Source organism: Nematocida parisii (assembly GCF_000250985.1).
Source record: "Nematocida parisii ERTm1 unplaced genomic scaffold supercont1.1, whole genome shotgun sequence".
Classification (NCBI taxonomy): Eukaryota; Fungi; Microsporidia; genus Nematocida; species Nematocida parisii.
The window spans coordinates 637142-650877 of record NW_013524646.1 but is presented as its reverse complement, the minus strand read 5'-3'; the positions used below and the strand labels follow the sequence as shown (position 1 = coordinate 650877).

At 36.0% G+C, this 13736-nt stretch overlaps 10 protein-coding genes across 10 annotated transcripts; 7 read left to right on the top strand and 3 right to left on the bottom strand.

Annotated features, from left to right (window-relative positions):
* Nucleotides 1-34: 34 nt before the first annotated feature.
* On the top strand, nt 35-2620 carry NEPG_00452 (uncharacterized protein; the record flags this gene model as incomplete). Its single annotated transcript, XM_013202829.1, has 1 exon — nt 35-2620. The coding sequence occupies one exon, from the start codon at nt 35-37 to the stop codon at nt 2618-2620; it is 2586 nt and encodes an 861-aa protein (XP_013058283.1).
* A 288-nt stretch (nt 2621-2908) lies between these two features.
* On the bottom strand, nt 2909-5598 carry NEPG_00451 (uncharacterized protein; the record flags this gene model as incomplete). The annotated part of the gene is made up of 1 exon (XM_013202828.1): nt 2909-5598. One exon carries the CDS (start codon nt 5596-5598, stop codon nt 2986-2988), a length of 2613 nt encoding a protein of 870 aa, XP_013058282.1. The 3' UTR covers nt 2909-2985.
* A 47-nt stretch (nt 5599-5645) lies between these two features.
* On the bottom strand, nt 5646-5981 carry NEPG_00450 (uncharacterized protein; the record flags this gene model as incomplete). Its single annotated transcript, XM_013202827.1, has 1 exon — nt 5646-5981. The coding sequence occupies one exon, from the start codon at nt 5979-5981 to the stop codon at nt 5646-5648; it is 336 nt and encodes a 111-aa protein (XP_013058281.1).
* A 14-nt stretch (nt 5982-5995) lies between these two features.
* Nucleotides 5996-6295, top strand: NEPG_00449 (uncharacterized protein; the record flags this gene model as incomplete). Its single annotated transcript, XM_013202826.1, has 1 exon — nt 5996-6295. The coding sequence occupies one exon, from the start codon at nt 5996-5998 to the stop codon at nt 6293-6295; it is 300 nt and encodes a 99-aa protein (XP_013058280.1).
* Nucleotides 6296-6332: 37 nt separating this feature from the next.
* On the top strand, nt 6333-7265 carry NEPG_00448 (uncharacterized protein; the record flags this gene model as incomplete). Its single annotated transcript, XM_013202825.1, has 1 exon — nt 6333-7265. One exon carries the CDS (start codon nt 6333-6335, stop codon nt 7263-7265), a length of 933 nt encoding a protein of 310 aa, XP_013058279.1.
* On the bottom strand, nt 7213-8995 carry NEPG_00447 (uncharacterized protein). The gene has a single exon (XM_013202824.1). The coding sequence runs from the start codon at nt 8976-8978 to the stop codon at nt 7260-7262; it is 1719 nt and encodes a 572-aa protein (XP_013058278.1). The 5' UTR covers nt 8979-8995; the 3' UTR covers nt 7213-7259.
* On the top strand, nt 8982-9671 carry NEPG_00446 (uncharacterized protein; the record flags this gene model as incomplete). The annotated part of the gene is made up of 1 exon (XM_013202823.1): nt 8982-9671. The coding sequence occupies one exon, from the start codon at nt 8982-8984 to the stop codon at nt 9669-9671; it is 690 nt and encodes a 229-aa protein (XP_013058277.1).
* Nucleotides 9672-9678: 7 nt separating this feature from the next.
* NEPG_00445 (uncharacterized protein) lies at nt 9679-9906 on the top strand (the record flags this gene model as incomplete). Its single annotated transcript, XM_013202822.1, has 1 exon — nt 9679-9906. The coding sequence occupies one exon, from the start codon at nt 9679-9681 to the stop codon at nt 9904-9906; it is 228 nt and encodes a 75-aa protein (XP_013058276.1).
* Nucleotides 9907-10199: 293 nt separating this feature from the next.
* NEPG_00444 (uncharacterized protein) lies at nt 10200-11384 on the top strand (the record flags this gene model as incomplete). The annotated part of the gene is made up of 1 exon (XM_013202821.1): nt 10200-11384. One exon carries the CDS (start codon nt 10200-10202, stop codon nt 11304-11306), a length of 1107 nt encoding a protein of 368 aa, XP_013058275.1. The 3' UTR covers nt 11307-11384.
* A 355-nt stretch (nt 11385-11739) lies between these two features.
* On the top strand, nt 11740-13593 carry NEPG_00443 (WNK protein kinase; the record flags this gene model as incomplete). Its single annotated transcript, XM_013202820.1, has 1 exon — nt 11740-13593. The coding sequence occupies one exon, from the start codon at nt 11740-11742 to the stop codon at nt 13570-13572; it is 1833 nt and encodes a 610-aa protein (XP_013058274.1). The 3' UTR covers nt 13573-13593.
* Nucleotides 13594-13736: the final 143 nt, after the last annotated feature.

Genomic DNA, 13736 nt, shown 5'->3' with positions numbered 1-13736 from the left:
ATATAATTATTTCTTTTATAACTTTTAAAACTTAATGCCAAACGTAAATAATTTAAAAATATTACGAATAGTGTGCTTTTTGGTAGTGATAACATTAATAGGACTGTATATTATTCTAATGTGGTGGATAGTAACAAAAACTAAAGAAATACCTGTAAATGTGGGATTAGGAAATCAAGAAAGGATGGAATTAGGCAATCAAGAATCGGTGGGATTAGACAATCAAGAATCGGTGGAAATAGACAATCAAGAATGGGCGGGATTAGGCAATGAAGAATGGATGGGATTATGCGATGAAGATTTACAAATCCGAAGAGGCAGATATATTGAAATATTGAAAAAAAGGAGAATATTAAATAATACTGATAGTGACAATAGCGAACTAGAGATACTGTCTGAAGCAGAAAAACTAGACATTCAAAATGATATTCGCTTGGCAGAGAATCTGCAATTCAATACATATTTATACTTAAATGACTTATTAAGAACAGAAGATGAAAAAAGAAATGCTGTGTATAACTCATATTTGAACAACAAAAATGAAAGTATGTTAAAATTTGCTGTGGGGCTAGGTAAGTCATTTCAAGAGCGTATGATTTTAATTAATGAAATAGCACGCAGCTACCAAGATGCCCAAGATGACAGTATATGTATATATTCATATATATCTGAGATTAAAGATTTTGACTGGGATTTTTTTATTCAACTTTCAACATTTTTGTCTGTGCATGCGCCAGTAACATATAAAGAAAGAAGTGAGACGGAGGAATATAAAAGAAACCAACAAATACCCGAGTATACATCAGGGGATGTATTGGTGAATCTTTGGAAGTACAGTGATGATATTTGTAGATACGATTTTGATTTAAACTGGTTTGAACATTTTGAAATCGATGTATTTATCAAAGATATGGAAAGATCACAAGAATTTGAATTTTCTATTAATCAGTTTGAGTCAGTTGGTTTACAAGAAATTTACAATAATTCGCCGCTGTTTAAAACTGAGTTGTCTGTTCTGTTCCATGCGCTGTATTCTATATTTAGCATTCCTGAGGTGGTGCATGATTTAAGATTCGTTTTTAGTACAGAGCTTTTAGATAGTATAATTTATAATATGCAAAGAAATCCATCACGTTTAAATGCAATGATTACAGCAATGAAATTAAATAATATGCCTGCTATAAAGGTTCATATAAAAAATATGATTCTTCTTATACAGTCTTTAATTGGCTTGTTATGCCGCTTTGTAGACCCATATGATGTGCATATTGGTAATGTGTCACAAGAAAATCTTATTTTTATAACTTTACTACACATGCGGAAGTTTTTTTTCGTCTATAGCCTGGTTAATGTAAATGCAACTATGAAAATGGCCACGCATGCAAGAATATACAATGATATATACAACATTCTCTGCATTGCATATGAGTTTTCACCACTTTTATATAATGGAAAAGAACTGTGGGGAAAAAGAGTTATCCGGCAGAATAGATATGAGCTCTGTAGAATTAAAAAATCCATTGATAAAATGAAATTACCTACCGCCGGAAAATATAGCACTATAGAATCTTCTCCCTTGACGATAAAGTATGTGCCAGCCAATCAATACTTCTTAGTATACTTTGTAGACAACCTGCATCATACGCGCAGACCAGTATACATTCCAGATGGCTATATAAATATTTCGGCAGAGCACATAATTATGCACATTTCAAAGGTCTATGATATAGATTATAAACTTATACATGCTTTCCGTTATTGCATGGAAGACAGCTGCTGGGATTATATAGAATATCCAACATTTTATGAGATAAAATACAAATCCAATTCAAAAATCATTGTTTTCTATTATATACCAGAAACACTAAACCCAAGAGAAGTGAACGACCTTATGTTTGTAGAGTTCAAAATCCAGAAGGCTACTAAAGAGAATGGAGAGGTTGACAAAAACATAATACCACTTCCACTGTTTTTAAATAAGTTTTATGTATCTATGCTAAAGATGAGTGGCCATTCATACCAAAACAACATATCAGAAGAACCCCCCATGCCAATTAATAGATTAGACAGTGTCAAAAAAACATGCCCATATGTGTATGCATTTAACTCCTCAAACAAATTACTGACTTTCTATCAGCATCTATATATCGATTGCGCGCGGGATGAATCTAAAATTCGCTGCGATGTTGACCATCTCATTGCTACACATACGCATAAATATATATGTTATGGTAAATCGCATGAAGATTCATATGTTGAGTTTTACTCAAGAAAAGTTATGAAAAATGAATACTATTCTATAATCATAGACGCAACCATGCAGCCAATGGTTGCCTATCGACTAGAAGATCAGAACAACCACCGGGCCCTCATATACTCTGTTAAATCAAGAAACAGCAATGGATATTTCACAAGTATTTACAGCAATGTATTTAACAAATTCATTAGCCCAGTCTTTTTTTATAAAACAAATAGTAGAATAGCATGTTTGGAGCTAAGATCCCTACTATTCGCCGAACCGGGCAATAAAGCCCCAGTGTTTATGGTTTTCCAGCCAGTTAGACAAAATATAATCAATGATATGGGGTTGATTTCGTTTTCTCTATTCCAATTATTATAGATGGTTTACTTATTTATATGTGTTTATTCTGCATTAAATAAAACGAAATCTTTTTATTTAGAAGTATTATTCATATGTTAAAGTAATAAACATAAGGAGTGTACACACAATAAAAAATTATAAAATGTAAGGCATAAATAATATTTTATTTTAATAGATCATGCATAGTTCACAAAATATAAACACATTTTTAGTTTTATTCTAAAATTAAAAAAGAATTACAGTATATAAACGAGAGAAAGTAAAAATTAAACTATGATATAATCAGAAATATAAAATAACCTGGAATTCAATTATTTAATCTTAAATGTAAACTTGTAATAGCATAATAGACCAACTGGCTGAACATAAATACCTTAAATATATCACAGGAAGAGTTTATCGAGGATGTTTCTTCTGTTAATCATTGAAGGAATGTACAGATTGCCTGAAAACCAGTTTAGTGGGAACTTGCTAATGTCAATGGATAAGTAGTTGGAAATAGATAAAATATCTGTAATGGACTGCTCATATGGTGTACCAAAAAACATTTCTTGTAGCTTATATAAAAATGCATGGAAATTCTCTGGTGAAGTTTCTTTCCACTCGATTGGAAGAAGACATTTTAGGCAGTTTGGGCTGTACTCCTCAACTTGGCAGCACTTAAAGCACCATCTTTTTACTGCATACAGCTTTATGCTCTGTTTATATATTATGGTTCTAAGAAGCTTTTTCATTTGTGTGGGAGTATAAGAACTTCCACAGGCAGCACAGCTAGAGGCCATATCCTGTCGGTGGCTACAGCAAGGAGAAAGAATACTCAGAGCATCTTTTGTTTCTGGTGATACATTGCTGTATTGAGCCTTCTGCACGGGTTTATTATGCGAGGTGTACAAACCAAGCACTTTCTGGATGTTCTCTATAGATATAGAAGAAAAATGCTCCAGCATTCTTTGGAGGGGTGGGAACACCTGCAATTTCATGTAGTAATCATAGTGGATTTCACTTCTTTCTGAAACCAGCTCAGGGCGGGATATTCCATTATGCAGTGCGATTACAAATGAGATGATGTCTCCACCGTGGAATGTTAAACCTCTTTCTTGCTTAAGCCGAAGCGCAAGACAAACTTGTTGTAGGGATGTTGTTTGCACTGCATTATAGCTTTCAGGATTCTTCTGTATCTTCTTTCGAATTAAATAGCTTTCTTTATCACGGGATTTCATACTTTCTTTTAAGCTGGATAGCATTCGAAGTATTTCCTCTTCCGGCATAGGAGAGAATAAAAGAATCCGCATGACAGCACTGATTGTTTCTCTAGCAACTAGGCACCAATCTCGGCGACCAGTCTCCAGCCCCTTTTCTTCTATAACATCTGCCCCATTCAAGCAATATATACCAAAATACTTCTTTTTCGCCATCATAACAAGCTTTGAAAATGTCTTTTCAAATCCCAGCTTGATGTTATTGTATTTGCAGCTGATTAATTCTGATATGCCAGATAGAGTCTCTAAAGATGGAGAGGGGTCCGTGATTTTTATTCCCGTGTCAACCATGACAGAATCTGTGTCTCCATATATGACTTGAAGACCTTTAGACTCTAGAGTAGCCTTCGTGTCTTTAAGAATGGTTCGGCCACATTCTGTGATAAAGGCAGCCATAGTTTTATTGTAAAACCTAAACCCCTTGAATCCAAGACACCCATATATACAATTGGCAACAAGCTTAACTGCCCGCTGCTCAATTTCCAATAGCTGGGTGTTTCCTGCTCCAGATTTCATTTGCCTTTTTATCTCAGATCGCTGTGTAACAAGGTCTCTGAGCGCACCCGGAAGAAGGGACGGAGTGGACTCTTTAGTATTGTCCATCTTTAAACAGTGCGAAGTACTAAAGCACACATTGTATTCTTGTATAATCGAAGGATACAGCGAGTTGAAATCAAAAAGAGCAATATACCTTTCCGAGTAGACGCCTGGTTTATCTAAAAACACATATCCTCCTTCATATGTGTCCTTGTCAGATATCTTTCCTCCCAGTGATTTTCTAGGTATAAGATACTGATTGTCTCGCATCCGGTGCAGAAGCAGATATTCTACCCTGTCAGACTTATATCCATGAAAAATCGGGTTAAGAAGCGCTCCTGTAATGTAAGCTAGCTTTTCTGCAAGAGCAAGCAGATTCCCTTTAGTAAAAATTGCATGCATTGTTGCAGCAGATACTCTTGCAGTGTTAAGCTGCACAAGAACGCTGTCTGATGCATGCCCATTTCGAATGGCACTGTAAACCATCTGAAGAGAGTCTGCGCTACCACAAACAGGAATGTCTGCATGCTCAAGAGAATAGCTTTTGCACATTTCCTCTAAAGTATATTCAGTAAGCCTGCATACAGACTCAAAGTATTGGGAAATATCACAAATAAGACTGATTTTATCACAAATGGGAGAGAATGCTGCAAGAAAGTTATAGGAGTCTTTCCGACCTAGCAGCTTTTCTCTAATTAGGCTAGTGTCTGCATTATAGCAAACAATCATATTGGCATTGGACTCATTAAGAAATCTTCCAACTCTAGAAATAACTGCCTCAGAGTCTATACACCTAGTTATATTGCTAGTGAGTAGGCTGTCAGAAGAAAACGGACTTTCTAGAGTTGTAAAGGTCCATGCATCACATAGCATAGAAGACTCTGGGCACTTAACAAATTCACTGCTCTCTGTGCATTCAGCATGATCTAATTTCTGTTTTTTAACATGTATTGTTTCAGTGCGTATTTTGTGATTTTCATCTGGATTATTTATTGGCTCGGCAGTTGTCGACTTATAAATACAAATAGACACAGTTTCAAACATATTTCGCTGCAAAAAGTAAAGATAGGCTATTCGAATCGGAGGAGTGCCATAAGAGACCGTGTTGATGTCTTGCATTCGTACCACTTCACCATCTATTCTATTAATGTGCATAAGAGTAGGCCCCTTTATCTTCTTCAGAAGAATGAAGGCCTCCATTGGACTAGAGAATTCTTTTGTAATATCAAAAGAGTTTTCTAGTTTAGCTAAAGATCTGGCCTTGTCGTATAAAAGATGAAAAATAAGCCGCTTTTGGACTGCCCCATTTCTTTCGGGTTTCGACTATCATAGCACACGGTTCGATTCTCCCATTGGCTTAGCTTTTCTCCAACAATTGGAACAAGGCTATTTTTATAGGTTGTAAGAACCTCTTCTTCAAGCCTATCCATGGTAATCGCCCGCTCTGAAATAGGCGCAGCAGTCACTTCATTAACTACATCGGTTATGTGTACGTTTAAACAGTTTCCTGTGCTCTTTTCTACACACTGGAGAACTACTGAGTGGTTTTCACCCGAGAGTATATTTAGCACATACACTTGCATAAAATAATTTTACAATGGCGCAAAGAAAACCGTCAAAGACAACAAACAACAAAAGGTCAACGCATAGAACAACCAGCATAGGATGCAAGCTGAGAAACAGAGCAAAGGACTATGACGAAATACGAAAAAGAGTGGAGGAAAACATCAGCGAGCCAATAGAAAACCCCAAGCACGCACGGTGTATAGAATGCGATAGAGTAATGGAGGCCAACACGCTTGATAAGCACCGAAAGTCAAGGGATCACAAAAGAAGGCTTAAGGACCTACTAGAGGATGCTTTATTAGAACAGGATAGAAAGAATGGGTTATGTTGAGAATGAAACATTTAACCACAAATAATATAAAACAAATATGGATATGGAAAGACAGAGCGAACAGCACACTTTAAACTCGTTATTGCCAGCAGAAGCAAATGAGTACAAAAAAACTTTGATAGAAAGCAACGGAGCACTATACGTTGAGTTTTTTCGCGCGGATGTATTAAATGAGATAGTAGCTGAGAGTGTAATAGATAGAAATATACGAAAAAGGAAGATAAGTAGCACAATATATAAAATTCTGCAAATAGTAATAAAACTAATCCAAGGAAACGGCATAAATCCTGATTCTACAATAAAGCCAGTAACAACACACTATCGATTTTGCACAAAAACTCTTCAAGTAACTGCTGATTTGGAAGCACTGATGAAGGTAATTGATATAGTAGATCTAAAAAAGCACCCAGAGCTATTCAGACAAAGTGCATCTGTAAAAGAAGTCAAGCAGCTTTGGCATAATCTAAACAACATAACATTTACTACATTATCCCCAAACTCTGAAAAATGCCCAGAGGAGAAAGAAAAGAAGAACCAGGAAATTATTAAGATTATTTCATACAACTTAAAGGAGTTTGATGTAGAAACCATTGCTTCTGTTTACAAAATGATCCTTAAAACAAAGAACCCATTCTTTTCAACCAAATACATCAATGAGTACATAAAAATAGGAAATGTCAGCTGCAAGGAAACTAAAATACAGCTGTGCAAGTTCATACTAGCATTTGCTGTCCCCACACAAAAACAAGAGCTTCTTGAAGTAACGTGCAATTTTCTTTATTCATTGATTACAATGGAGAACAGCAAGCTGAAATTTAAAAATATTTCAGTGGTCTTTGCTCCAATATTCTTTATAGACGAAGAGTGCAACATTGTTGATGCAAACTTCAAAGAAATCATGGAAAAGCTAAAGGATCTTCTTGAGTTTTTTTTGGAGAATAGTCCACAGATTTTTCTTCTATCATTATAAGCCAAGAGACATAAGAATAGAGTGGGCTTTTTTTGTCCCAAGAGTTCTGTTTTTTTTTGTCGTAGGCAGGCAAGCCAACTCTTCTAGAAGAGACTGCCGGTCTGTGCCTTTTTTAATCAGCACAGAAAGCCTTCCTATTTTAGAAACTATGGTACTAGCGGTGTTATAAGAAACCCCTTTTATAGACTGCAGGATAATTAATGATTGCTCAATTTCTGTGTAGTCAGTAAGCTTTTTTCTATGAAGATTCGTTAATAAATTTTCAAGTAAACCCCCGTTTTCATCTTTTTTTGTCGCATTTCCATCGCTGCTGTATTCGGGCAGAACGTCCCTCTTGTTTACTTTATTTGTTACAATTCTGTGTGCTTTTTCTATTATAAAAAGAGTCTCTTCAACCTTCCATGGGTTAACAACTATAAAACCGCTTGAGATTAGCCCATAAGCTACAGTGTACATCATTTTAACAACAGATTTCTCCATAGGGTAGTTCCCTTCTATACAATACATTTTGTTGCCGGGCAGGCTTAGCAATCGTTCTTTTTGTTCTCTATACCTTCCATCCCGCACAGACTGGAGTAGATCACGAATAGTCTTTCTTTCTATTAATAGATTGCAGTAGTATTCTTGCATGTTTTTTACGTACGACCAAAGAAAATCCCCAATAGACAAGACTCTAGTCTCTGTATTAACACCTGCATGTGATAGAAAAAAATGAAAGAAGTACGGGTCTTCTCGTGTCTTCTTTTCTCTTATGTCAATCAATAGCATAGGCTGAATATCTGCTGACTCTAAATCTATCTGAGTCCCATCTTGAACATCGCTTGGGTTCTCTATGTATCTGCTGCCCAAGATGCCATTAATTCCTTTATTATAAGATCTACATGTGCTTGATAGAAGCCTTGCTGCGCTCTTTCCCATTTCGGTTATAGAAATGCTGTTTTGGTGGTCTTCTATAAGGCCGTGCCTTAAAAGTATCTTTGAAAAGTGTTTTATTCTTTTCTCAGTGGATTCAAATAGTGCTCTGCTGCCATATAACAAACTGTACTTTCTTGCCCTCTCCAAGCACACATACCGCAATGACCCAATATCAATTGATTTATTATGTGTATCCTCACCAGTCAACCCATCAAGAATGAGATGGCCTAGTGTAAATGGAACAGGAGTTTTAATCTGCATATTCTTGTTTTTAACTGTAAATACATACCCAACTTTCTTCTCCCGTATCTTCGGCCCTTCTCCATTCTGTGCATATTTACTAATTATTTCATTCGATACTTCTGCTTTTTTAGAAGTAAATATACTGTCACTCACATTATTTTCATTTTGAGCTAGAGTCTGTCTTTTCTGCAATAGATTTGCAGTTTCTTCAAAAACACTAGAGTTATCTGATATAATAATTAGTTCCTCCTTCTCCTCTTCATTTTCTTCCTTGCAGTTGTTCGCTGGGCTTTCACAAGAACTCTCATATTTTTCTATTTCTTTAACAATTTCACTTGCTATACTCTTTCCTATGTGCTTGACATTAACAAGATCTGCCGAACTCTCCATGCTTCCCTCATGAATAAGACACTCTTTCAGTGCTCTCTTATACCGGATGAACCTAAAAGTAACACCAGATACTTTTGAATAAACTTTTTCCTTTTCTACTAATTTCTCAAGCACGTTTAATACTTTGTCCTTATACTTTGTTATTTCTTTTCCATGAGTACTCATTAAATGAAGGCACCAGAAGATTTACTAAAAATATATAAAGCAAATGTAAATGCATTCTTTACCGGAAGTGCGAGTGAATCATCCCACAGAAAATATTCCATAGAAGAAATATCACACATAACTTACTTTAAGTTGCAGGACGAGCTATCCCCACCAGATGAAGAGAATAAAATGGCTCCACTCTTATACACAAAAATAATTGGACCAATTGACAATTCTGAAATAATTGCCACAGTAAAATACTTAAATGATTGTTTTCCAGAAATACACTCATTAAGCAAGCATAAACATCTGCTCAAGTGGTATATCATAATAGTGTCATTTCCATGGATATCTTCGCTGATAGAATCATTGCCAAAGGACATGCTTCCTTTACTTAGTGATGATATATACAGGCTGTCTCTTGACAACAGGCCTGCTTATTTCCCATGCGAGCTGTTTTTATCCAAAGCTGTTTCCCACACACTTTGTATTATAAACATACAAGAAACAGAAGAAACACTTCTCAACTATTTCCATGAGTATTCAGTAGAAAAGGCTGTATCCAGAGAGAACCGCGCTTATCTAAAAATAGAAAGTAAAATCGATGCAAAAAACATATACATTATGCTTTCTGGAAAGTTAATTAATTCAAAATGCACTTTCCTTTATTATTACCCGGACATTTTATCAAATATAAACATATTCCTGTAAAAAATAAATGAGCAGAAAAGCAAGGAAGAGAGCAGAATTATATGAAAAGTTGTACAAAGATATAAGAAGAAATGTGAAGATGTATTCAAAGAAAGAAACAGCAGATTTAATAAAACTGAAGTATTCTGAGCTGTGGACAGAAAAAAAATGCATAAAAGACAGAGAGATAGACATAGGAGAAATACCAGCAGATGCAAGCAAAGAGGTATATTACATAGCAGCGGATGGGAACTAAATTATAAATAAAGTACAATGTAGTATAAACATTAGTAATTAAGCTATAGTACTGGAAGCTTTGCATTTAAAAGTAAACTATAATTATTCATAGAGAGTGCCTTCTTTATTTACATATAAAATAATTGGTGGAGTGAATTTCCAGGGATATATTTGGGTTAATTCGGGTTACACACAAACATGTGCAATGGTTATAGTAAGAAAGTTAGGGTTGTGTTTGTTTACTGTTGCGTATTATGAGTTTCTTTTATTGCCCTAAACAAGATAAATATAGCGTAATAGAAAAATTTGAATATGCAAATTATAAGTATAGCAGAGGAGAAGAAGATGTATAATACAGCAGAGGATGTGCATGGTTTGGTTGAAAGAATAAAAAAGTCGGCAGAGACTCTTAAGGGGATAGACTTAAGTGAAAACTCATTCTCACCCGATGCATTAGAGGCCGTGCTTATTGAGCTATCAAAAATAGAAGAGATGGAAATAGTAATATTCAAAGGTATTTTTACACAGAGAGTAAAGGAGCAGGTCTATCCCAGTTTACAAAGCATTGTAAAGTATCTTACTCCACTAAAGAAAATAGTATACTTTGACATTTCAGATAATGCATTGTCGCTACACGGAATGGAAATACTTTCCCCGATGATAGAAAAAATGCATTTATTAAAGCATCTAGTAATGAATAATAACGGGATAGGAATAGATGGAGGAGAGTTCTTGTCCCAGGCATTGGAGAATCTGTCTAAAGAAAGTAAAGTATTGGAGTCTTTAGAGGTGGGTAGAAACCGCCTGGAAGAATCTGCCACTAAGCTAGGAAAGGCTTTATCCCTTTTCCCTTGCTTTGATGCACTGAAGATATATCAGAACAGCATCAACAGCATAAACACAGGAAACCTTCTGACTTCTCTAAGCACGTTAAACATGCGTATTTTGGACATATCAGACAACTTTTTATTAGAGTACGGCTCTACTGTACTGTCGCAGGCAATGAAATCTTGGCCAATTGAGTATTTGAATATAGCGGACTGCATGATGTCAGACAAAGGAGTGGAAGTACTTGCCAGTGCACTTCCCGAGCACATATACATACAGGGGGAGCTTGTTTCAGAGAAAGAGATCGATATGTCATATAACGATATTACAGAAGAGTCACTGGATAGTATCCGAGCAATTATAAAAAAAATATGCCATACGAAGTTTATTCTAACAGGAAATGAAATAGGAAAGGATGAAATATCACAAATTAAAAAAGAGGCAGAAATAACAACATGTGAAATAGAGTTCGAAGAAGAAGATGATGAGCTAGTTTTCTCATCCGAGGAGAAGGAAAAGACCGTATCAGACGAAGAAATCATAAGAAAGCTTGAAGAACAGATTTCTGAAATAGTTATACAGAAAGAATAAGACTTTAAAGAAAGTGTTCATTCTGCAAAAAGGAGCTTAGGGTATTTTAAACTTAAATAAACATCTACGAAAACCAATTAGCATTCTATTTTTACATAATATTTATTTTTATGTGTAGTTTATTTTCTTACAAGTATTTAGATAAACCTATTCAGAAGTATTTTATTATAAATATATTCATCAGATATAATTATATATGTATTATATCCGATGGCGATCTACCAAGTATATATACAGAACCATCCATTTATTGCTATGCCCATGCCTAGAAGCATCGTATCACTTGCTCTGCGCTGGATAGAGCTCCAAAACATATTTACTGATCACGCCTTCTTGTTATTAGAACGTTTTGTGTATGTTTTGTAGTTTATTTTATTTCCATTACATAAATCATAAAACACAAAAGACATTTACAAAAGTTTATTTTTACACAATGCTGCGCGGAGCAACAACAGAAAAAGAAATGGATAAAAGAGAAGGGATTAATAAGGAGGCCGATCTAGAAATGCTTAAAAACACTGGAAGATGGATCAAAGGAAACAAAGTGAGAAGCGCAAAGAACACTCAAATATACAATGGAGTAGATTCAGAAACATTTAAAAGGATAGATTATATAGAGATACATGCGCAAAAAGAAAGCACTGATCGGCTAGTACAGAACAAGTGTATTATAGACAAAGAGTACTTGCCAAATATCATTGCAGTTTGGGAGGACAAAGGCATTCTTACAATTATCACAGAGCCGCGGGGAGAGAAGTTGCTTCCTTTGTTATTTTCAAATAAACCAAGTGAAGCACTTCCCACTCCCTTCCTATGCAGTATATCCAGAAAAATTCTTGTGGCAGTTATAGAATTGGAAAAAGACCAAATAAAAAATAGAGTCGCCATGGACAGCATAACAATCTCAGAAGATGGGAAGCTATATATACACAGCGACTCGATTTGGAGAGATATTATTGAGGATTGTGTCTCAGAGGCGCAGACTGATGATGAAAGAACGCGCGAGTTAGGAATAAGTCTTCTTTCTCTGGGGACTGGAGAAGTGCTAAGCGACTTCACAATGCTTTCAGATGCAGATATGGAGAGTGAAGAGATGCAGTATAAAGTGCTTGCACAGGTTGTGAAGATAAGCATGCCTTGCTTTAAGGAAGTGGTGCTTTCTTTACTGGGCAGTAAGTACACTCCGCATCTTCTAGAGGAAACTCTTGCCATGCACTTTTTCTACCCAGAGGAGGAGCAAGAAATTGAACCGTGTCGCTGCGATGAAGAGGACTATTTAGATGGAGAAGGAATTGAAGAAATGTACTACAGCGACAGAGGACTTGATCAGTTGCAGAAGAAAACAGAGGAAATATACGACTCTGATGGCGGTGTTTCTGTAAAGGCATCAACTCTTGACCAGACCAAGTTTGCATTCCAGATGCACTTTTTCAGAAGCAGCAAGAAAGTCTCTTTCTTCTTCAATAAAAATGCAGATACAGTAGAAAGTGTGGTGAAGGAGATGGAAGACGAGGGACTGGCCGAGGAAGGCGAAATAGAGCTAATAAAGGCTCACATGGAGAATTTAATCATTAAAATAGGCGAAACAGGAGAAGAAGAGGAGAATAAAGAAGAAAAGACTTCTGGTGATGGGCATAGCAGCATACCAAGCACTCCGCAGACAGGCGAGGAAACAGATAAATTAAACAAAGAGAAAGAAGGATCAGAGGCGGGATCTGCATGGGCATTGACACCAACTGAAGGGTCTGAGGACAGCGGAGACGGCTATATAAAGGACTTTAAGAGCACACTGCCCATAAGCGAGTTTGTCTTTGAGGTGGCAGTGTCTGCAAAAAGAGCAAAAAGCATAGCAGAGGGATGGATAAGCCTTCTAAAAAAACAAGATATAAAAACAGTAGGAGACTTACGGATGCTTACAGAAGAGGACTGGGAGATGTTGGGGCTGCCAGTTTTTGCTTCTAGGGCCATGAAGAATGTTCTCTATGGGAAGGCATACACTCTATTCAAAGAGAAAATGCTAGGGATAGATGAAAGCATGAAGGAGTATGCAAATGAAAGCACCGTAGAGGATCTTTTTATGGAAACTGCGCACAACCACGGAAGACCAGAGATGTTTAACGTCTGGCTACAGAAGGTAAAGTGCCAGGATATAAGAACCGTTGGAGAGCTTAAGCTTCTGCGGGAAGAGGATTGGGAGCAGCTTGATCTGTCTGTCTTTTCCTACAGGGCAATCCGAAATGCAATATTTAGGCACTGCAAATGCTAACCAGATAAGAATAATCGTACAGTTGCTCAAATGAGTAAGAAATAAAGTTAGATATATATTAAAAGAATAACTATTTTAGAGAGACAAAAGACTTTATAACTGAAATTGTATAAAAACAAGAAAGCTGCATGATTTGAATTTTATTATGGCCAAGAAATCTATAT